The 24,375-nt window shown below is 42.7% G+C and overlaps 1 protein-coding gene across 1 annotated transcript in view; it reads left to right on the top strand.

The window, feature by feature from the left end:
• The first annotated feature begins 11,749 nt into the window (after positions 1–11,749).
• MUC2 (mucin 2, oligomeric mucus/gel-forming) overlaps positions 11,750–24,375 on the top strand; it is a 61,896-nt gene continuing 49,270 nt past the window's right edge. Inside the window, exons 1-12 of the mRNA XM_082196131.1 lie at positions 11,750–11,823; positions 13,119–13,383; positions 15,865–15,979; positions 16,778–16,868; positions 17,615–17,724; positions 18,001–18,217; positions 18,614–18,739; positions 18,860–18,977; positions 20,732–20,870; positions 21,380–21,490; positions 23,465–23,534; positions 24,185–24,322. Coding sequence (XP_082052257.1) covers positions 11,754–11,823; positions 13,119–13,383; positions 15,865–15,979; positions 16,778–16,868; positions 17,615–17,724; positions 18,001–18,217; positions 18,614–18,739; positions 18,860–18,977; positions 20,732–20,870; positions 21,380–21,490; positions 23,465–23,534; positions 24,185–24,322 — 1,570 coding nt within the window. The 5' untranslated portion in view covers positions 11,750–11,753. The remainder of the gene's footprint in view (positions 11,824–13,118; positions 13,384–15,864; positions 15,980–16,777; positions 16,869–17,614; positions 17,725–18,000; positions 18,218–18,613; positions 18,740–18,859; positions 18,978–20,731; positions 20,871–21,379; positions 21,491–23,464; positions 23,535–24,184; positions 24,323–24,375) is intronic.

Raw genomic sequence — 24,375 nt, 5'->3', positions numbered from 1 at the left:
AAGTGGAGATAGGCATTTATATGTTGGATTTCATGCAAGCATATACAAATGGAGTGCTGTCTATATTATCTTTTTAGTAGCACCTGGAGCAAAACACAGGGCTGTAAACTGGTCTGGGATTGCATTTACAGCACCAGCCATGTTCTCAGCAGTGTCAGCTTTGGTAGTGCTGATCTCTCCTATAGGAGACATGAAAGCACAGAATTCAGGCTTGCTTCCAAAGATGGCCAGTGCACTTGTCTGAAGATGAGAGATCTGCATTGTTTCTCAGTGAGAAGTGTCTCGCTTTTTTATATATATATACTTACAATTTGTTTCAGCATGTGATTTCATGCTTATGAAAGTTCATGCACACTTTCCCTCAATATACATATTTTTGCAGACATTATTTAGTTGGAGAACACCATTACAAAATTTGGAGAAGTAGGAACTTGGAAGGATAGCTGCATTTAGGTTCGTGTTCTGTTTCTGGGTACACAACGGTGTGCAAATGAGGTAGGTGTGCATTAAAATATGAACCAAACCAAATTCCCCCCTCATCCCTAGTACCTACCCTGCTATCTTGGGAACAACAACAACATAATAAATTTATTATTTATACCCCACCCATCTGGCTGGATTCCCCCAGCCGCTCTGAGTAGCTCCCAACAGAATAGTAAAAACACGATAAAACATCAAACATTTAAACTTCCCTAAACATGTAGGATAATACGGTCAGTTCAGACTCTGTATCTGTAAATTCTTAGACATCTACAACAGATAGCAAACACATCAATTAATGCTAGCTGTTGTTATAATCTTGGTTGTTAGGAATTGTGAGATTCACTGTTCAGGGTCTATAATAAACCAGTGACATTTCTTCAGGGCTTTGACCCAGAGGAACATCCAGGACAATGTTAGTTGTGAATCCCTCTGTGTCCTCTGAATAGTTTGTGAGTTATTTAATTTCTTCCGTATGAACCTGTCACAAGATTTCTGAATTTAACCTATCCTTTTTGGTCCTACTGTACATGTACAATACTACTGTCCATGTAACTTTTTTATCACACATTTTTTACAAGCAGTCATCAGCAGCTGCGTAGAACTTGCTGTGCTTTTACTGCCCCACCCCCCAGGTGTACTGGGTCAAAAGTTATAATATTTCCCCCTTCTGCATAATGCAACCTGACAAAAATTGATTTTTCTTGTCTGACATCTTTGTGCGCTTCACACCTTAGGAACCCACCCCAGTTGCTGTTCTTCAGCTCCATGCACTCTATAAATTACACCTAAAAGTGCCCTTGAAGCCCTCCAGATGTTGTCCTATCATTACTGGCCATTGGTTATGCTCTCTAGAACTGATAGGATTTGGAGTCCAGCAATAGTTGGAGGGCCACAGCTTCCAAACTCCTGGTTTATAATATCCTCTTAATATTGCATCTCCCCAATATTTATGGAGTTTCTCTATTTTTTTATGGTGCCATTTTAATGTTCATTGGTAAATTAATTTTGTGCTCCATAAAATTTTGAACTGAGAAAAGAGAGAACTGTGTGAAGGTCAGTGCACCGTAAAATCACAGAAGCAAAAATAGGCAGATGAAGAGCAACCGCTGTGGTCACGGCCTTGCTCTTCCTTGCTCTTCCTGGTAGCGTACAGAAGCAAAAAGCATTGCACAAAGCAAACAAATCTGCTTATTGCACATAATTTATTCTGGCTGCCCAATACATCTTTTCTTGATGAAGAATGTGGATGCTTTTAGCACAATACAGTGGTGCCTCGCAAGACGAAATTAATCCGTTCCGCAAGTCTCTTCGTCTAGCGGTTTTTTTCATCTTGCGAAGCAACCCTATTAGCGGCTTAGCGGATAAGCGCTATTAGCAGTTTAGTGGCTATTAAAGGCTTAGCGGCTATTAAAGGCTTAGCGGCCTAGCGGCTAAAAGGCTATTAGCGGCTTAGCGGCTTAGAAAAAAGGGGGGAAGCGGGGAAAAATCGGAACACTCGCAAGACGTTTTTGTCTTTCAAAGCAAGCCCATAGGGAAAATCGTCTTGCGAAGCAGCTCAAAAACGGAAAACCCTTTCGTCTAGCGGGTTTTCCGTCTTGCGAGGCATTCGTCTTGCGGGGCACCACTGTATACAGAGTCTTAACTCCACATTGTAGTATCTTCACATCTCTGTTCTGTGACTAGCTCCTCTCTCCCACCAGTCTATAAGACCTTGGTCCCAAAACAAGTGCACAAATGAAGTCATGACCCTCCAGATGTTCATTGGACTGCATCTCCCATCACCCTTGACCACTGGCCATGCTGGCTAGGGCTGATGGGAGTTGGAGTCCAACAACATCTGGAGGGCCATAGGCTCCTCATCTTGGGTACTCCCCTCCCCCCGAATTGGGAGCCAGCCTCAGCCCAGTGTCTGACACATATTAAACTGTGACTGATAAGTTTTTGTTTTATTAATAGTTAGAACAAGCTTGGCTTTTGAAACTATGTCTATTTCAAAGTCAAGTTTCTATGAAACAGCCTTGCTGTGCCATAATGGGTGAACAGCAGGTGTTTTGCAATTGCTAAGCACTGGTTTTAGTTTCAGTTTCAACAGGGCAACAGCACCTGATGTAATGAATTTTACTGTGTGTCTGCCACTGTTGAAGGTGAGCATGGCTGTTTCTGTCCACACTGGAGGGAAGGCAATAAGATTAAAGTGCTTTTGAATATTTGGTCCCTGAGCAAAGCATGAAAGGGATATGCTTGAGTACATGCCTAACGTAGTCCTACTCAAAACCTCATGGTGATATATGTGTTTGAAGGCTCTTGTGGACTTAAAAGCTTTACACCCTCCTTCTAAATATTTGTCCAGGGCATGCAGTGTACACATGAAGGTTCCATTCCTCACCTGGATTTCTACATGGGTAGGATCCAATATTTTAGGTGAGTCAAGAAAGATTCAATATAGATTATATTTTGTGTCCAGAACATTCCCAGCATAAAAAAGAACGAGGCAGCTGCTATATGTGTTGCGTGCTGGGTGTGCCATGTACGTGCTGAAGGGATATGTAGCTTTATTAAGCTGCAAATAGACACTGTTTCCAACTTTTGACATACCAATATAAATGTTCAAAAAGTAGGATTTGCAAAGGTAGGCTGATGATCCGACATTAATATTCAGGCAGGTGCAGCTTGGAGATGCTCCTGGATCCAACATTGTCACTGAAATCTCAGGTGGTTTTGGTGGCTAGGAGTATTTTTTTCCAGCTCTGGCTGATTTGCCAACTGTGTCTCCTTTTGGGCTGAAATGACTTAGCTATTGTACTCCACGTTCTGGTAACTTGCATGTTAGATTACTGCAATGCGTTCTATATGGGACTGCCCTTGAAGACAACTCAGAAATTTCAAATGGTCCAAAATACAGTAGCCAGACTACAAGCTATAGTTCCATTTAGAACTTTTATAACCCCTGTTTTAAAACAGTTGCATTGTTTGCCAATCCATTTCCAGTTCCAATTCCAGTGGCTCATGTTAGTGCTTAAAGCTCTCTGGTTATTTAAGGCGTATGAGTTGGCCAAGTGGAACATAAAGTGGGCCTGTGTCTAGTCAACATAGTCCTTTACATATCTAATACTAGTATTAATGACCCTAATCCCTGCTTCATGATTACAGACAATCTTTTTATTATGAAGCAAACCCTTTACAACATCTGGGTGTTCACATATCTTCCTTAGTACAGGAATGATACAAGCTGAAGTATCAGCCTTTGCACATATTAATTCATTCTGACACTGAAAAATGAAACCAGGATAAATTAAGGTTGGTCAGAATAACAGGAGTATGAATGCCTAGGCTCATTTTCTTAATTCAAACCATTCCACTTCATCTATCAACTTTAGCTGTGAGAAAACAGAACTAGTTATTGAAAATTTACCTAGTCAGAACTTGTCAAATCTGAAATTAGCAACTCTTACCATCCCCAAGCAGAAGGAGGTATTGCAGGGCCAAAACTGAAATTCTGCAATGCTGCTACTCTGGTCAGATTTCTTGGAGGATGGATGCACATGGAGCAGGCAGTTGGCAGCTACTCTCTAAGTACCTTGATATAGACCAGACACCCTGACAGACCCAAGTTTATCCCGGTGATTACAGTTTACATGATTTAGTCACTTAATTTACACAGCCTTACTTTTCACAAAAGTTCACCTTAAGCTGTTTTACTCTCCTTGTCTCATGAGTTTATCATGATATACTTATCATGGTATGATCATGGTACAAGGAGACTAAAACAGTTTAAAGACAATAATCTGTGTTTTCCTTTTCTGCTTAATTTGTGATTTTGTTGTTTTGGGCTCTTCTTCATTGTTAACTTTATGGGAAAAGCAAATCCACATTTAAAAAGCGAAACAATATTAACATGATTTGCAAAGCTAATCTAATCTAATTTTTTCAATCCCATCTGTAATGTCTATTTGTTTTACCTGTGATTACATAAAAGTAAAAATTTACAACTCCAGGAAATAGTGGTACTGATAAATATGTGTACATTGCTAGATAAGGTTATCAAAATGTTTCCTTCAAGGAAATTAATTGTGTAAATGGCTTAATGTGAACAATATAAAGAAATACTGCATATAGTCTTAGGGTCATCAGTCTTCAACATTTTAGATAGCTGACCATTCAACAGAAGATGAGGCCTATGACCCATCTAGTCCAGTATCCTCTTCTCACAGTGGCCGGCCACATGCCTCTGGGAATCCCACAGGCAGGACCTGAGCATAGCCATCATGGGTAGTAGCAGTGCTTTTTTCTGGGGGGACACAGGGACGCATACCCCTAAACATTTTGTGAATCTAAGTTTGGCCTCATTGAGGGGCAGTATTTCAATATGAGTAGGAAAATAAGAGTACCCCTATATATATATATATAAGGAAAAAAAGCACTGGATAGTAGCCATTGGTAGCCTCATTTGGTCTAATTCTCATATAAAACTATCCAATATTGTGGCCTTCACTGTCTCCTGTGATCAGAAAAGATACAATTCCTACAACATTCAGCACTCTGGCCAGTGCCAGAGTGAGGACAGAGTAGAAAGGGAAGCTTGGGCTGTAATGCTTAAAACAAACATTTGAGGGAGAAATGCGGTTCAACTTTCCCTTCATTTCTTCCAGCAACAAAAACCAAGCATTGCAGCTCAGCTGCAATTAGCTCAGGCCAGCCTGCTCCTTTCTGGCACATTTTTTTGCTCCCTTTTGCAGATGCTTATTCTTCCCAGGAGTTACAGAGTCTGTGGAACAGGGATTCAAAGTGTTTCTGCAGTGCTTGCCATGTAAGCATGACGATTTTGTTACAAACTAAATAACTGACACGCTTAGAAGCCTAGGTTTGAACAATCATTGTGCAGTTGTTCTCTTTCATTTGATGATATATTGGAGCTTATTTGTGTTCAAGATCTGTGGCAAACCGCTAGAGCAGACATTTGCTTGAAACTTCTCATTTACAACACACTTTCCGTGTCTAGTACCGAAGCTCCTTCATCACTTAAAGAGACGCAGTATGGGTGATGCTAAATCTTCTGTCAAAACTTATGCTTTGTAGGTCTTAAAATGTCCTTTGTGCAGAGGGTGTTACACAGAAAAATTGGTCGTAACCTTTCAAAGGAATTCTGTCATGACACATAAGAGTTAGGGAGCTATAAATAGATGACTATCACAGAAAGGTTGACTCTTTGTGATGTATTTATTTTTTCTTTTGAAATCAAACAAAATGTGAGGATGGCCTGACATCCAGGTACAGTATTCCATAGGAAAGCAACCTGAAAATGGAAGGAATGACTCCATTTCTAACAAGAGGCATTATTCCCTTACATTATAAAATCCACAGAAGGACAATACCTTTATGTTGCAAAATAATGTGCAAGCTTTCAAGTTCCCCAGAACTCTCCATCAGGTTAGATGGCCAAAAAAATTGCAGGCAGCAGAAGAGAGAGGAAGAGAAGATGGCTGTTGATAAAGTCATCAGTTTCTACCTTTACTTGTGTGGATTGGGAAAATTCCACCATAAACTTTTTACTGCAAAGCTACAGGACCTCGAGAACTTTGATTCTCATTCTAAAATATAGAGGGGGCTGCTCTGTATTAACTGATTGACAGCTAATTAAATTCATTGGCAGCCTTTGCTATTACTTCCAAGAGGGAAACCAACCTATGACTGGGTATATTACTGCTAGGTATTCTGTACAAATGAAATTAATTGCTTACACAAAAAGATAGTAGTTCTTCCAAAATTATAGGAATCATATTTTAATGAGCTGTAACTAATGATAAAAGTGCTCTTTAGAATGACAAGAACCATTAGATACTTTGCATGTTTTATTATTCCTAACTACACAAGTAAACTCACCCCATAAAACATCATGACATTATTATTTCCAGAACACATACCTGGAGCCAAGCACATACAGACATCATGTTCCACCACAAGATTTTTCGTTGTTGCATATTTCTTGCTTTATTCAGTATGTGATTGACAGCTCTTGACATTTCTTCAGATAAGGAAATATTTTAGTGTTTACCTGTGATACATTTTCTTATGATTCAGGCATTAATAATAATCAAATACAATTCAGAAGAAATGCATGTAGCAGCTGGAAAGCACAGATATAAACTAAACATAGCTTCGCTTAGTAGCGATTTGACGTCGACTGTCTCCCACACCCTCTGTATAAACCACAAAGTGAGCTATGTACACAGTGGCTGAAGTAATAAAGAACCTTCCCTACACATTACAATGCAAACCCAAGTAATAAAATTTTGCATCTAGTTCAAAAATTAGGGGGCATCTTATACACGGATATATCTCTGCCCATTTTCTTAAATCTGAGTCCCCCCCAAAAGGGGGTGTCTTACACATGGGGGCGTCTTATAGACGGAAAAATATGGTATGTCTCTAGGATGTCCCAATAAGGGTTTTATATTGTTATGCTGATTAGCTCCAGCTATTTGTAATTAGCATTTAAGCAATTTTAACAGAGCAATCCAAATCCCCTTTGTGTCAGGTTGAAGGTAAGGATGGATTGGACAGAAGTATCCCTATTCTAGCTTCCTGCTGGCTTCTGTCTGCAGAGTGACACCAGTGTTACTCCACCAGCACCAAACTTCACATTCTGCCCAAAGAAGAAGTTGCTGGGCAGAAGAGCTGCCAGTAGGATTCCCCACTAGTGACAGCCTATGAAAAGCCCTGAAGTGGGGCATTCCAGGGAGGGAGGGGAGGATGAGTCATAGCATTGGACCTGATCTGGACCAGACAGCTGCATCAACTCTGGGCTGGTGCACTGATTTGTGCATCAGGGTCACAGATGCTGCTCCATTAAGCCCTGCCAGGCAGCAGGGATAGTTAGGGATGCAGTCTAAAACAGTCAGCCCTCCTCTGTAGGACCCATATGCTCATACAACCTCTGTGGTCTGCATGGGACATAGCCAGAGCTAGCTCAAGACAATGGTTAGGAAATCCTTTCCAAACCTTCTACCTGGTACGGTTGCCTTCCTTTGTCTTAAGGTGGGGCTGGACTTGATTGAAGCACATTGTTAAATAGTGGTAATAGCAGTAGTAGCACAGCTGACTGCAGAACCATGCATCTCAAAGACCCTTAGCACAAGATCCGTCTTTCCAGTTGTAGAAAATTCTGCTTCAAAGTAGACAGATAACAATCTGCTTCAGGTATTGAACCTAAGGCCCAGCGGGCCAATTAACATATGGTGTCTGGAATGAGACCAAGATCAATGAATGGGAGCAACATGGAGACTTGTCCCTTGGAAGCACAGGAAGTTGGCCCACTCAGATACAAAGTTACTGAATTATATACACAATTTCAATAAATTTAGCATGCTGTATGACTAATTCTCAGTGATATCCTTTCCTTGGAACTAGGCATCATAATGGCATCATGCATTTTTTAAAAGTAATGAAAATACCCTTTGGGAGGGCCAGATGCCTGATCCAGTTTCTTATTTGCAACACCCAATCCATAATCCCTCATAAAGCCAATGGCTAGAACAACATGTATTGCTGCAGCTCAGCTTGCTAAGTAACAAAGGTTTCCCACTTAAGTTTCCAATATTGTTAATGACAAAAGGGGCAAGAAAAAAACAGGGTGTCTGCAAAATGAACATTAATCTGCGCAAGCTTCTAAGCAATGTGCTCATGGAGAGGCGTGTGAAAGTGCTGATCTCTAGCTGGCAGCTAGTGACACCTTACTTGTTTCAAACTAAACCTTCTCCTTTTACTACTTGTGGACAGAATGGATTTTCCCGGCAGCACAGGAAACCAGCAGCGTCAGCTGGGGAAACCGGTGCCCCCAGCAGGATAGCCTTTCCACAATTATCAGATAAAATAAGGGTTTTGTGTGTATGTGTGTCCAGTTCTGAGTTTTACGTTTGCTCACCTGTGCTCTTGAGAGTGCAGTGGAAGTAGGAAGCAATTTTCTAGGATCAATACCTGTGGGTAGGGCAGGTGAGTGCATGGAACCTTCCCTTCTATCCCTGGTTGAAGACTGCAGCAACAATGGGAAGCAATTCCAGGTTGCTAGGTCATACCCAGGGGAACTGGAATCTAGCCAGAAATAATTTCCCCTCTCCTTTAGAGAAAATGTAAGGAATAAGTGCCAGTAAGCAGAATTTGATTTTCAAAGTGAGTGGTGATGTTCCTTGAGTCTGCACTCTCTGGTCTGAGCATGCTAATTCTCCTAAGTTGTGGTATTGATTGTGGTTCCTCAATGGAGAGGGCAAGCTCTCAAGTGTATTATTATTACCTCAAGCAATCCAGGGCTAAATTGGAATAGGCTTGCTATGTTGAATATGACATATTCTGAGTTTATTTCAGATATCTGACCACAGGTGGGATCTACCTATGGGAGTCAGTGCAGAGTGTCAGGGCACAACACCTAACTCTGGTAAGCAGGGATGGAAAGTCACAAATAGTACTTGCACCTCGTCGTAATGTGCCATTGAGTTTACTTGATTAGAAGCTTGCACAGTATTTCATATCAAATTGAAATGTCCAGTCTTGTATCCAGGTACAAAGCACATTTAATCAGGACCTATGAAGCAGAGTTAAACTGCAATAAATGAGTAGAAATTGCCAGGGGCTACAGTAGGTTCATTCGGTAGTTTTTTGTTTTTTTTTAAAGTTCAAAATCAGAATATTTGGTAAAATTCACACCTGTACATCTGCAGAGATAGGCGCAACCATCTCTTTCCCATTGACAATGATGGAATATAAAGACCTGAATGGCCTATCTTAGCTCTGACACTGGACAACTTTATAATTGCATCACATGTAGCTAAGGAACTCTGTCCAGGCATCGGACAGAATCCATCTCCCCGGATCCCTTTAACAGGATATCCTTAGTGAGGAGGTGCAGACAGAGGCTACAACCTCCCCTCCATCTAAACAAAGGTTTACCCAATGCCTAACCACCACCCAGGGTCGTGGGATTTAGCCCCATGTTGGGTGAAAGATTCCTGCAGTGCAGGGGGTTCAAATAGTTGGTCCTCGTGGTCCCTTCCAACTCTACAATTCCATGATTCTAAGGGATAGCCCTTATTATAGAACGATTAGTATGTTTCCAAGAAAATTACAAGAAAGCCATTCTAATGAAAGAAGAGATGGTAGGAATGAGCAAACCGTTAACCACCAGTTCTTCAAATGTTTCCATCTGGTATGCGACAGCTAAAGAGTGGGATGCAGGATTTTACAAATGATACAAATGGAGCTGGGGGCACTGTTATACAGTGGTTCCGCTCCTTCCTCCTGGGCCGTGTTCAGAAAGTGGTGGTGGGGGGTGAGTGTTCAGACCCCTGGGCTCTCACTTGTGGGGTGCCTCAGGGTTCTGTCCTCTCCCCCATGCTTTTCAACATCTACATGCGGCCGCTGGGAGAGATCATCAGGAGGTTTGGGCTGGGTGTTCATCAGTATGCGGATGATACCCAGCTCTACCTCTCTTTTAAATCAGAACCAGTGAAGGCGGTGAAGGTCCTGTGTGAGTGTCTGGAGGCGGTTGGAGGATGGATGGCGGCTAACAGATTGAGGTTGAATCCTGACAAGACAGAAGTACTGTTCTTGGGGGACAGAAGGCGGGCAGGTGTGGAGGATTCCCTGGTCCTGAATGGGGTAACTGTGCCCCTGAAGGACCAGGTGCGCAGCCTGGGAGTCATTTTGGACTCACAGCTGTCCATGGAGGCACAGGTCAAATCTGTGTCCAGGGCAGCTGTTCACCAGCTCCATCTGGTACGTAGGCTGAGACCCTATCTGCCTGCGGACTGTCTCGCGAGAGTGGTGCATGCTCTGGTTATCTCCCGCTTGGACTACTGCAATGCACTCTACGTGGGGCTACCTTTGAAGGTGACTCGGAAACTACAACTAATCCAGAATGCGGCAGCTAGACTGGTGACTGGGAGCGGCCGCCGAGACCATATAACACCGGTCTTGAAAGACCTGCATTGGCTCCCAGTACGTTTCCGAGCACAATTCAAAGTGTTGGTGCTGACCTTTAAAGCCCTAAACGGCCTCGGTCCAGTATACCTGAAGGAGCGTCTCCACCCCCATCATTCTGCCTGGACGCTGAGGTCCAGCGCCGAGGGCCTTCTGGCGGTTCCCTCATTGCGAGAAGCAAAGCTACAGGGAACCAGGCAGAGGGCCTTCTCGGTAGTGGCGCCCGCCCTGTGGAACACCCTTCCAGCAGATGTCAAGGCGATAAACAACTACCTGACATTCAGGAGACATCTTAAGGCAGCCCTGTTCAGGGAAGTTTTTAACGTGTGATATTTTATTGTATTTTTGGTTTTTATGGAAGCCGCCCAGAGTGGCTGGGGAGGCCCAGCCAGATGGGCGGGGTATAAATAATAAATTATTATTATTATTATTATTATTATTATAAAAGTTTCTATAGGAGCTTGCAATGTCAGTTTTGGCCATGTTAACAGCAATTTTGCATGGATTACTTAGTTCAAGTAGGCCCAGGCACCTGAATGACATCCATGGAAAGGTTAAGGTAGTCTTCACATATAGGCGACAGACAAGTCAATGTCCAGCAGAGAAATTAAACAACTGAGAAGCATACATTGAAGGACATTCCCTATTTCAATTTCCCCCAGACTTATCCTGTACCCTTTCACAAGTTCAGGGGGGTCCAGAGAGAATTCAGTCCCTTCTTCACACAGGGGTGGAAACCACATGCAGCTTCTTCCTCCCTCCCTCCTTCCTTCGTCCCTTTCATTTTGCTGAGACAGAAGCTTAGTTCCCACTGAGGTGATAAAGTGGAGTTTGGGCTGTACTGCTGAATACTCTCTTGGGCAATTAGTTCCTAAGTAATTCCTAATTAGGTTCCTGGGTAATTAGGAAAAAGAGTTGTGGGAATCACAGGCTGCATTTCATTTAGTTTAACATTGTTCAAGTACTTTCTAGAGCTAGGAGATGCTTCACACTGATATTGCGTGTGACTGAAGGAAGACAGACACCCTTTCAGAGAAATGCAAAAGGGCAATAAAAAAGGAAACTTGCATGATAACTGAATCAATAATATACTATTTCCTCAATGTTCCCGAATGCTAAATTACAGGAATTACAATGAAAATTTCACCTCTGTTTACTTTCTAATCTCAGCAAACACTGTACCCATTTTGACCACTCCTCCTCACCTTCCATCTCCTCCCCTATGGTAGCATGAATAGCACCAATGGACATTATATAAAGGATGGCTATAGAGGGACCTCTGTCCTTCCCTCTTAGCCACCATGGGGCTAAGGCTTACCAGCCTTTTGACACTATGGCTGGCCATCTGCTATGCAGCTGAAGTTAGAAAAGGTAAGACTTTTAAAGGAGATACTGTGGGATTGTCCAGTGGGGAAGCCTGGGGAACACTCACTGGCTGGTGCAATGTGCAACAAGTAAAATATTTAAATTGCTTGGCTAATCAATAAGGTTTTTGAGTATATGAAAAGTAGTCTGTATGACTACTTTTGCATGATGAACACTGGGTGCTTTTGCTCTCTGCTTATAATATATAATATTCTGGATGATGTGAACTAATTTGCTGGCAGAGTTAAGGCATAGGTGATTCTGCCTCTGGGAATTTGTGGTAGGAGGGGAGAGATGTTGTGCACTAGCCTATACCAGGCTGGTATCTTCCAGATGTTCTGGGGTTGAACTCCCATCACCTCCAGCCAGCACATCTGTGGAGGACCACAGGCTGGAGTAATTTTTGCCTTAGTTTATCTTGACAGCTCTTTCAGCACTATAATACTGATTTGCCATTATAGTTCATAGATCATACAGCAGAGAACTGTAGAAGGGACCCTGAGGTCCAATGCCCTGCAATGCAGGTAACTCAGCTTAGCATCCATGGCAGATGACCACTCAACCTTTGCTTAAAAGCCTCCAATGAAGGAGAGTCCACCACCTGAGGAGGTCTGTTGCTTTCATCTGTTAGTTAGACAATCAAGGCCCAGCTTCAGGTGCTCAACTGGGCTTTGCAACAGCAGGTCCTTATGGATTCGAAGAATCCACAGGTTTTGCACAGAGAGAATAAATACCAAAGACCTGCAGATGGTGTAGAACTTTATTTGGAAATGGAAGCTAAATGGCCCCATCATTTATGGATATAAAGTTGAGTCAGCTAGCATATGTGGTAGAGGAACTTACTTTATTTTTTAATTAAAAGTAGGAGATTCTGTGTGACTGGCAGAACCTTTACTAGAAGTGCTTCGGCTGTTTTGCATTACCTAAGCTATCCTGATGGATAAATAAACGGTAACCAGAGAAATCATGTAATTGTTGCATTAGTGTGCAGCACTTCACCTGTGTCCCAAGGTGCCTATGTTTCACAGCTTTATGGCAAAGATCTTGCTGTAGCAGCAAGCCCAATAACATGTGTGTGCCTTTCTCAGAGCATAAGTGTACATATTTCTTGATATGTTGCATCGGTAACTATAAAAAATGAAATACCAACATTGTAGTAGAACGTTTAATCCTGGTTGTTGACCCCTTTCCCTTCAGAAGCTCTTTGGATTTTATGGCTTGTTTTTATTTAATTATGTGTCATTTTTCTGCTTTATTGTTCCATGATTGCACTCAGTGGTTGCTTTGTCCTCATTTTTCAGGAAGAACTTCTAGCCATGGCCACTATGTCTGCAGTACTTGGGGGAACAACCACTTCAAAACTTTTGATGGAGATTTCTACCAGTTTCCTGGTGTCTGTGAATACAACTTTGTGTCTGACTGCCGTGAATCTTACCAGGAGTTCTCTGTCCACATCCAGCGTGAACTGAATGAGCAAGGACACCCTGACATTCAATATGTCCTTATCACAATTAAGGATGTTGCAATCTACCTCACTCACAAGATGGTGGTGGTGGATGGGCAAATGTAAGTTCTTCCCATATTATTATGCTTCTAAGGCTTCCAGTGTTTAGCCACAGTTCTTTCACAAAAAGCTCATAATATAAATTGTGGCAACAACCTCCCGCCACTCAAAATAAACTTGAGGGAAATGCATTGTGTAGAAAGTCAGGGCATAGATCTTAAGGAGTACTGCCACTGAAATCTTGCCTTTTCGAAGTGAGCCTGGAGTTTTTCAGGTGAAACATCTGAGGAAATTTCAAGGAAGTAAAAAAAGGCGTTGTTTTTTAATAAGACCAAGTGACATTTCTACAACATCTCCAGAAGTGTCAAGGGAAGCCAAACTAGTTTTGATAGTTTTTCAGTGAGATTTTGCACATTCTATGAATTCAGCCTCCAACTCCCAATGACACAATTACCTACAAATTTTATTAAATGAGCAGGGGACCATTAAGATTGTGAGCAATTTCCCCAGCACTGCTGCTAATGTGCAGTATTTTACAGTCCGGTTTTGAAATGTAACTGAAAAGGCACAAACTGCCGGAGACAACCACCAGTAGGAATTATTATTTAAGCAAGGTACAAAAATGGAAAATCAATACTTATACTATGAATTTCATTTTATAATGCACACAGACGACATCCAGGATTGTTAAAAAACCTGATTATTTTCATGGCTATCTCTGGCATATTTCACCTCTTTAGTTATACTTCACATACTGTGATCTCCTTTAACAAAAAGACATCCAGAACAAGGCACTGACTGTTATGTTTCTGGCTTCCCTAAGTCTCACTGTACACACTGACCACGTGCCCAGTTACAGTGATGGGCTACTACTACCATATACCTATCCCTATTTATGCTGGAGATGAAGGAGGAAGCTCAGAGAGACACAACAGCAGCTCTCCTAGCTATGCGAACACCATGTGAGAATGACACATCTAGCTTGCTGGTGGGCTAGTTCAGTTTGGCCTTTGTGAACTTTCGTTGTTTTTCCAAACCTATCATAGCTGAGATGGATCATGGTTTTTCTTCTTAAAGTAGTAATTTGTAGTCAGAAGGACATTCCACATCAGATTATTGTGTTTGAAATCCATGCCAAATGTTAGGTAATTGGCTTAAGGAAACATATTCTTTCCCATAGTGAATGTTAATATTTTCCTTTTCCTGTAATGTGACCTGTTCCACTATTCTTAGGTTGACTAACATTTTACTCTGCAACAAAGGCTCTGAAATGAGTAAAACCACTTATGCAGTAATATCCTGCTTTGGAAATATAACTCTTGTGTAGCAAGACTAAGGGCACTTCAGTTAAAATCAAGAGGTGTGTTGGGGTGGAGGTGGTCAATCTATCAAGTATTGATTTCCTCATAATGACATTCATTGTAAAGGGAGTTTAGAGGCACACAAGCCCCGTCCCATATTAAGGGAATCATCTATGTAATACTGCTACACCCGTCCCACCCTACTCTGGATACATACAACCTGTATAGACTGTGATCCACAAAGTCTACACCCGCACATAAGCTCACCAGACAATGGTAGGAGATGTTGTGCCAGCAGAGTCAAGGACAAACCAAGGTCAGGCACAGGGAACCAATTTGACTTCAAACATGATCCAAGAACAGCATCAGCAGGTAACAGTCCAGGGACCAGTAACACAGGAAACATAATTTAAGGTAGGCTAATTCACAGGGACTTCCTAGCTACTGGGAGTCTCAAGCAAAGGGGTGATGTAACCTTAGCTTGTGGCATCTCAGGCCACATGGAAACCTAACTACAGTTGGTTAAGATTGTTCCAAGAGCCCTTTGTCTTGAGGAGTACCTTTACTCATAAGGAAACTTTTACCTTGGAGTCACATTGCAACTCTGGACCTTCAGTTGCACACTTTGTCATTTACCCATCAGTGGAAAGGTTTGCATCTCAGTGGCTAAAGTCCCAAATTCAATCTTCATTACCTGCAGGTAGGGCTAAGAGAGACTCCTTTCTGAAAACCTACAGAGCCACTGCCTGTCATGGTAAACAACACTGAGCTTGATAGACTCATTTTCTGACTTTGGACAGCCTCCTATGTTTCTAAGATCTTCAGCCAAGGCTTGAGTCTTTAGGAACCTGTATTAATAAGCACTAGTGACAATGTAAAATCTAAAGCACAGGATGACTAGGAAATTTCCAGTGGAAACATTGAAATAATAAATAAATAAAATACTTAAAATAAGCACCCTCTTAAACTGGTGAGGAAAATTTGACCATCAATTTTCTTAGATGAATGCTGAAACTTGAATGCAGAATCTGAGATAAACCTCACAGGCCATGAATAAGATTCTGCTTATTTCTGTGTATTCGTGTTCATTTTAGATTGGAAGTTGGGGAGCATACTGGGATGTTATAGGGGCTGTAAAATAGATCTGAGAAATTCTGCAAAGGTGTGCTTTCTCATCTAATGCTGGAGCTGTTGCTTGCAATGGAATCTAATAAAAACTCTGTATGACTTTCTTTCCTATAGTGCAAGGACTCCGTACTATCATTCTGGTATTCTGATTGAGAAGAATGATATGTATACCAAACTCTATGCCAGAGTGGGCCTAGTTTTGATATGGAACAGAGAAGCTGCTTTGATGGTATGTGTGGCCTTCAGCTTCTATTTTGAGACTTTGGTATAGGTTTTATGGTACAGGTCCAGCTCACTCAAGTGACCTATTTCTGCCCTATGTCCCTGTCTTGTGATTAAGAGCACCCAACAGAACCCTCTTGACTGCAAAGGAAAGTAGAGAACCATTCTTGGTGGCTGCTCTACAGTTCCGCTAGAATTCAATGCTAGTCCTGCTTAGAGTAAGCCCATTGAAGTTTATGGACATGACTAACTTAGGCTCATTAATTTCAGTAGGGCTTAGTTGAATACAATCCTCTAGGAAGAATTCAGTGTAGCACTAAGAAGATAGTTCTGTCGGTGCAAGCATTTCAGTTTACTAGACAGAATGATCTCCCCATTTCTCTCCCCATGCTCTGTTGTGGATTTTCCTCCAACCCCTGCAAGCCGATTTGGGGAGGCATGGCAGTGAGTGGGCTAGGAGAGGAGTCAAAAGAACTATTCGGCTAGCAGAAGTCCTTCCACTGGCTTCCAGTAGCAGAACTCATTAGTTGAACCTGGCCCTTCCTTTTTGGCCTCTTTTTTTCTAAAGCAGTTGTCTTGCTTGTCACCTTAAAATCCCAAATCAAACTCCTGGCAACTCTGGTTAAAGGATCTCCTGTGGCAGGAAAGGAAAAATCATATGCTTGAGACACTGGACCCCCATGTCAGTCAGAGCAGCCATACTGGGCTCAGTATCCCAATGATCTGACTCAACATAAGGCAACTTTACATATTTATTTGCTACAATAGCTGATATGTTCCTTCGGGTTTTCCTTTTTCAATTTAGATTGAACTGGACACCAAGTTTAACAACGGTACTTGTGGTCTTTGTGGGGATTACAATGGCCAGCAGGTTTACAATGAATTTCTCTCCAATGGTAAGTTGGACAACATTATAGAGAAATGATTATTATAATGAGTTACATAATATGAGGAGTTTAAATGCACAGGTGAGAACAAAGCAATGGTTTCTTTGCTGGGTGGTTAGAAAAGTACAGAGAGATTAAAATGCATACTATTTTTAAAAGCTTGGTCCACAAATGTGGAATGAATTCTGTGGGTGATATCCAACTATGTTATACTCACTGAAATCAAGGAAATTGCGTAACATGTTCATTTATTTCAGAAGGTCTGCTCTGCCTGTGATTGATGTTGGTTGGATATCACCCTAAATTAACAAAAGCAGATTTGGAGATGGTCCAAAACACTATTTAACCTGGTGTTTGTTTGTCAGATCAGGGTGGCTTAAGAGCAGCATATTCTCCTAGGAAACATGTGAATGTTTAAATGACTGATGGAGTTCACTGTACAGATTGTGAAAACACAACATCTTTCTATAAATCCAAATTTAAGCCCAGAAATTCATGAATTCTGCTATAAGCATAGGTTTAAAATGTAGAAAACATTCAAAATGTAGCGTGTTTCAATTAATCTTTGAATGATGAGCAAAAAAGTGTTCAATTTAAAACTTTAAAGGGTATAAGTAATCTATAGTAAGTGAACAGTACCATCTGGTGTGAAATTATGCCTCTAAGCTCTGGTTGTGACACTGAGAGGAAAACAAAGATGCTGTTTGTTCTGGTTAATGGAAATAATAGAACATGCTGCTCAATCTATCTCACAGGTCTGAGCTACAATCCAATCACATTTGGAAACCTACAGAAGATTAATAAACCCAATACAGTATGTGAAGACCCTGATGAGACACAACCTATTGAATCTTGCAGCCAACATGTAAGTCTTGAAAACTGTGTTATATGGTACATACCAGGAATAGAGATACCCATCTCTGTTAGAGAAATAGCAAGTGTGTACTAAGGTGTGCAACCACTTTATGATGCTCCCAGTTCTTGCTCTGAATCATAAGATTGAGGAAAGAATAAAAATGGATTATCCTGTACAAACATAGACTATTGTGAAAAGCCTGGACCTTCTTCCTTGTGTTATGTAGTGCCACTTTGGAAACTGAGCTTGGGAGGCCTGTTAAACCGTACTTTCCTCTATTTCTAGCGTGAGGAGTGTGAGAAGCTGCTGACTGCTCCGGCTTTTGCAGATTGTCAGTCCCGCCTGAATCTGGAACAGTATATCCAAGCCTGTATGCAGGACAGATGTGCTTGCCAGCATACAGAGGACTCCTTCTGCCTTTGCAGCACCATCTCAGAGTTTTCCCGCCAGTGTTCCCACGCTGGTGGCAATCCTCAGAACTGGAGGACACCACAACTGTGTCGTAAGTGATTAACTGGATTCATCTAAGATGCAGCCAGGAGCGTTTAACAGGGGAGGGTGAAATCTCTCTTTAAATTCATGTAACTCAGAATGGTCTTGAAAGGTCCCCATCCTTAAGGTTAATTTCCAAACAGCAGTCTTGGGTTCCAATCCTGTTTTCTCATAGTAGCCAAGGAAAGCTTTTCCACTGATTTTGGTGGAAAGTTTCTGAATAATTGTTTTCATGCTGGAGAGGCAAGAAGAACAGAGAACAAGAAACTTAGGAAATTGTGTATTTAAATCCAACTGAAACTAATTAGGATTATGGTTTTAGCTGCCTGGATTCTTTCTTTTGATTGAACCCTAATTTCATGTCAATGTATGCATATAGTCAGTGCTATTTCTTTCATTATTTTAGCTAAGTCATGTCCTGGAAACATGATCTACCTGGAAAGTGGCTCACCCTGTATGGACACCTGTTCACACATGGGGATCAGCAAACTATGTGAAGAACACTACATGGATGGCTGCTTTTGCCCTGAAGGTAACAATTTATGTGTGGCCTAGTGGATACAACAATGGGCTTAGAAATGGGAAACCCAAGTTCAGATGTGCAGCCTTGGATTGTCATGAACTATGAGCATCTTTTTGTTTTGTTTTGCAGGCACAGTATATGATGATATCACTGGGAAAGGCTGTGTGGCCACGAGCCAGTGTTACTGCAAACTTCGTGGGAAATTATTTTCTCCTGGTAAAAACATCACCAATGACTGTGAAAGCTGGTAAGCCTGTCCGTGCCCTCTGAGAGTAATTATAGCTTTTTATTTCAGAGTTGTCACTTAAAGGATTCTTGTAGGGATGTGAATCTCTGGACAAACACCTTGTACCGTCACAGGCTTTCATATCTAATACATTGTATCATTTTATGCTAAAACATAGACAACTGGTTCTAGCAAGCCCCGGTGAAAAATTGCCCAGCATTACCAATTATGTACCCATCTGATATTGCTATATGAGTCTAAATCTCTAATTGTAAAAACATATTTCAGCAGCAGCAGCAGCAGCAACATTGCGTGGACAGGCGGAGTCCCCAGATCCCGAGCGGTCCCCCCGTCATGTGGAATAACGACTCAAGACAATGTGCTATGGGATTAAATTGGCCACAACTTTATTAAATTTCAAATGTGGGTAGACCTTGGCTCAGGCATTGGGCGTTCTCCCTCCCCAGTCCCCAGCCGGGGACCTAGGGAGCTTCAGGGTTATCCAGTGTGTGGGGGGGGGATGGGCCGGCTCTGGAGAACATATGTTCAAGCAGAGATAGCCGCCCCCGTTACGCCGCTGCTGCAAGGGAGATGACGACCTTTCATCGTACGGTCAAAGCCTCCCTTCAGAAACCCCTTTAATGGGGAACCCTGGTATCGCCGCCGCAAAGAGGAAGATGGACTAAAGGATTCCGCCCAAGGCCTGATACCGCCAAAGTTGTGACGTTTTGCTACGGGAAAGGCGAAACCTGCCAATGTAGGGAAATTCATTTCCGGCCCTTTAACAGCGACCTTAACGTAGCAGCGCCCGCATACCTGTGAAGAAAAGTTACCTGTAAAACCTATGAAGAAAAGTTAACCTGCAAAGAAGACATTAACTGAGGGTGGGTAGGGTGGGAGAAGCTCTGGAGCCAAGTGAGGATTCCCAGGTAAGATCCTCCCTCTATTGTGTGGGCAGGTAATCCCTCCCCTACCTGGCCTGGTCTCCTTGGCAACGCTTCCCCCAGGTGGGATTGGACAACTGACTGAGGTAGGCGGAGACCTCCAGGTATCCCACCTGAGGGAAGGCAAAGCCAAGCCTATGCTGATGGGGCCGCTCCAGATCCAGGGCTGCGCGCGTCCACGCAAAGGCCGCCCCCCCATTTTAAGCGGGGAGCGGTCATTCTTGGGGTAGAGAAAAGGGGATTGCTGCTGCCACTTTGCAATGTATCATCAGCACCTTTATGGCTTGCTGAATCTGGAATGTTTGGAAAAAGAAGAGGTTATAAGGTCCAAAAGTGTTATGGACTCATTTCCAAATTGACCTGCTGTAGTGGCTCCACTGCTATGGTGCAGGTAAAGGTAAAGGTAAAGGTACCCCTGCCCGAAACGGGCCAGTCTTGACAGACTGTGGGGTTTGTGCGCCCATCTCACATTTATTGGCCGGGGGCCAGCGCTGTCCGGGGACACTTCCGGGTCACGTGGCCAGCGTGACATCGCTGCTCTGGCGAGCCAGAGCCGCACACGGAACGCCGTTTACCTTCCCGCTGGTAAGCGGTACCTATTTATCTACTTGCACCCGGGGGTGCTTTCGAACTGCTAGGTGGGCAGGCGCTGGGACCGAACAGCGGGAGCGCACCCCGCCGCGGGGATTCGAACCGCCGACCTTTCGATCGGCAAGCCCTAGGCATTGAGGCTTTAGCCCACAGCGCCACCCGCGTCCTATGGTGCAGGTACTTCTAGTATAATTTCTGTATGTCCAGATCCCACTTTTGATTTCTTGTCTGTTTTCACAGCACCTGCCAATCAGGTAGATGGATATGCCAGGATTTACCCTGTCCCAGTAAATGTGCAGTGGAGGGAGGGTCTCACATTACTACCTTTGATGGAAAGAAGTACACCTTCCATGGTGACTGCTACTATGTGCTGAGCAAGGTACGTGCACCAGACTCTTCTACTCTGGTCGAAGGAATTATGCCACAGTGGGGTAGGGTAACCTTCCGATAGAGTGCAGGTGAATGAGAAAGGGCTAGCCTTCCTGCCTTGGATGCAGTGTGTTTGTATGTCTGTGTGGCCACACCTGCTTTTGTCTGGGTCATTTCCCACTCTTGCCTGTGTCTTTGTATTGCAATATAGCTGAATCTAAGATACGGCTAAAATGGGGGTTGGGAATTCAAAAAAGGAATTGGAAAGGAATGGGGAATGGCAATTTGAGGTTAGATGTCAAATATTTCCCAGAAGGAGGGCTTATACTCTTCCTGAAAGAAAAAGGAAAAAGGAAAAGAAAGGCCTGTGACCCGGATCATGGAATGTGACATCCTTAAGGTCAATGATTTATTGCACTTTTTGTCTGAACGGGTAATTTCAGCCTATCTGTGAAAGGAATCATTTCATATCAGCAAAAGTTGACCAGTTTGATTCTATTTGTTCTTCTGTAATTGCAGAGCATACAGAATGACTCACATGCCCTCTTGGGAGAACTAGGCCCATGCGGTTCTACTGACAAGCAGACATGCCTAAAGACGGTGGTTCTGTTAATAGACGAGAAGAAAAACGTAAGTTTAGGGTAATGGTGGTATGGCTCTGAGCTAGTTCATCCAAAATATGATGCCAAATAAAGATTTTCTTCATAACTCAAAGATCTAGCCAGTCAACCGTATTCTAAGATTCCCAACCCTCCCCTTCCATTGACATCTTATTCCATTTGTATTCTGCTCATACTTCTTGCTAAGCTTCATGGGCTGTGTGTGTGGAATTATGTAATATGTAATTTTACCACTCCAAGAGGTTCTGGTTAACATTTAAACTTCTGAACATTGATCCAAGTGTCAGAATTACATTGAACAATACAGTAAACCAAACATAGAAATCCTCATTTCATTTTTTATATTTTATATACTTTGCTTATCTCGTATGTGTTTTTACATCCTCTTTAAATCCAAGCCCACATTTCCATGACTTTCAGGTTCTATTTATTTTGTCATATCTTCCTTTTACATATTTCATACTTAATATGTTTGTAAAATATACCCTATAAACATTTTAAAAGCTACCATTGGCCAGAAATCCTTGCCAAAGATTTGATAAGAGATTTTTCAGCATTATTTCCTCATGTCACAGTTCTGCGCTGTACACTCATGACTACTTAGCTGCCAATTGCCAAAGAGTATGCAGACTTTACAGCAGGGATGGGTGCTACCTGTGACCCACCAAATGTCAACGGGCTCCTGTTCTCAGTGGCAAAGGATGATGGGAGCTGCAGTCCAGGAACATTTTGAGAGCCACAGGTTCCCTGCCCTCTGCTTTGCAGATTTAATCTGATCCTGTTTAGCTTTCTTCAGTTTAGGAAGTTACTGAATGTGTAGTTCTATGAAATACCTTTTAGCAAATAATTTCCAGCATCTGAAAATGGAAGGAGATTGTCTGGAGTCACTGACCCCCAGCCCCAGCCCCAAGACACACACAAGGGTGTGTGATCCAAGCAAACTCCAAAAGGGTTCCTTTCTCCACCAGGTCCCAAAACCATAAGTAGCTGGCATCTCTCCTCCAAAACCCGATTTGTCTATCTGGTCAGCTGGAAAATAAATAAGAACCTACTTTGTTTCTAAGCAACTGGCTGTAGCTACATTAAGAACCCAGGGAGGGTTATGGGCACTGAGATAATTCAGAATTGGTAAGGAGTGGATGCCGGGCTTACAAATCTCTCCCTGGCTCTGGTTTGTGAACATGATATGCATCCAAATGCCCACTATGACCTGCCTGCTCCCTGCCAGAGCAGGATGCAACCCCCCCTTCCCCATGATCTACTTTGGGGGAAGAGTGAAGTAGGCTGAGACACATTGCCTGACTGAGTACCCAGGTGCAGGATTGCAGCCACTGTGCAGCTGCAAACTGGCAAAAACTGAAAATGTATGAATACAAATACAATCACTTTTAAAACTGGAGATTTTAATACCGTACTTTCTTGAAAGAACAAAGCTGAAAACAACATAATTAGGAACTGCTGATGCTTTGGAAAACAATGCTTTGATTCTTCTTATCTAATTTTTGGATGATTTGGTTAATAAGCAACCAGAATAATCTAAGTCAGATAAATTCCATCGTAATTAATCCATATATTCTGAAAGTTATAGTATGTTTTGCAACGTTCCCTCAGAGGTTCATGCCTTCCAGTCCAAGAAATGAGCGTTCTCTGGTGCCAGGTGCTCTCCAATAGGGATTTGCACAACATTGTGCATAAGTGTGTATGAAGGGGCATTCATGTGTGTGTGCACATACATGTTCCATTGCTTAGTTCTTTGGGTTGCTTAAGCTCTTAACCAACTTCCTGTTGTTAGATATAAGAAAACTGTCAATGTTCAAAATTTCCAGGGTGGGTTCCTTTTGGGCATTACAATCGTTATTATTAATGTTCATTTAACATGACCCCCAGGTCCCTTCCAACTCTAAAATGATATGATTCTATTACATTCCTCACCCTTTAAGACCCTGAGGTCACACTAACGTAGGCTGTTTCTCTCTTCACACAGGTCGTAGTTTTCAGATCAGATGGTACCGTATTACTGAATGAAATAGAAATTCATTTGCCTCATGTAACAGGTGAGGAAAGGAACCCTCAACTTCCACCCCACCCCACCCACCGCCTAAATTGATGGTTCCACAAATCCTTAGATGTTATGGAGCATGATTAAATTAAATGCAAAATAAAATATGCTGGAAAGGAGGGTGAGACAATGTACTCCTTGGTTTATTTGGCAGGGAATGATCCAAATGATTGCTTGTCCTTGTCTGGGGACTCTTCCCTGTCCCTTTCCTTTTTCATATCTGCCCCCCTCCCCGCCGCTTTCCTCTTCTCTTCATTAAGAAACCATTCCAGGCCAACACCTAACCTTTCTTGCAGTGGCGTAGCGTGGCTTGTCAGCACCCGGGGCAAGGCAAGTAATTTGCGCCCCCTTGTGTGAGAGAGTGTGAGTGAGCCAGGTAGGGGCAGAGAGCTGCGAGTGTGAGCGCGCACCCCCCCCAGATGTTGCGCCCGGTGCGGCCGGGCCCCCCTGCACCCCCCACGCTACGCCACTGCTTTCTTGCTCTCCTGGCTGGTTATTCAGCCAATGGCAATGTTCTTCATAACAGCAAAGGCATCTGATATGGGAATCTGGTATAATACACAATGGATACTGTATTTGCCCCTCTGATTTGATGAGTGCATTACAATAAGCAGGTGATAACTTGGCCTTCCTTTTGTTTTTCAGCCAGCTTCACAGTTTTCCAGCCGTCTTCAAACTACATTATTGTGCAGGCGACCTTAGGCCTCAGGCTGGAGATCCAGCTGGTTCCAGTTATGCAGCTCTTTGTCATTGTGGACCAGACTGCCCAGGCAACTCTCCAAGGCAAGTCTGAACTGCAGGGAAGAGGATTCCGCCAATAGTAACACTAACAAGGG

Source organism: Podarcis vaucheri (assembly GCF_965113315.1).
Source record: "Podarcis vaucheri genome assembly, chromosome: 1".
NCBI lineage: Eukaryota > Metazoa > Chordata > Lepidosauria > Squamata > Lacertidae > Podarcis > Podarcis vaucheri.
The sequence above is the reverse complement of the archived record's forward strand: the minus strand, read 5'-3'. Positions and strand labels throughout refer to the sequence as shown.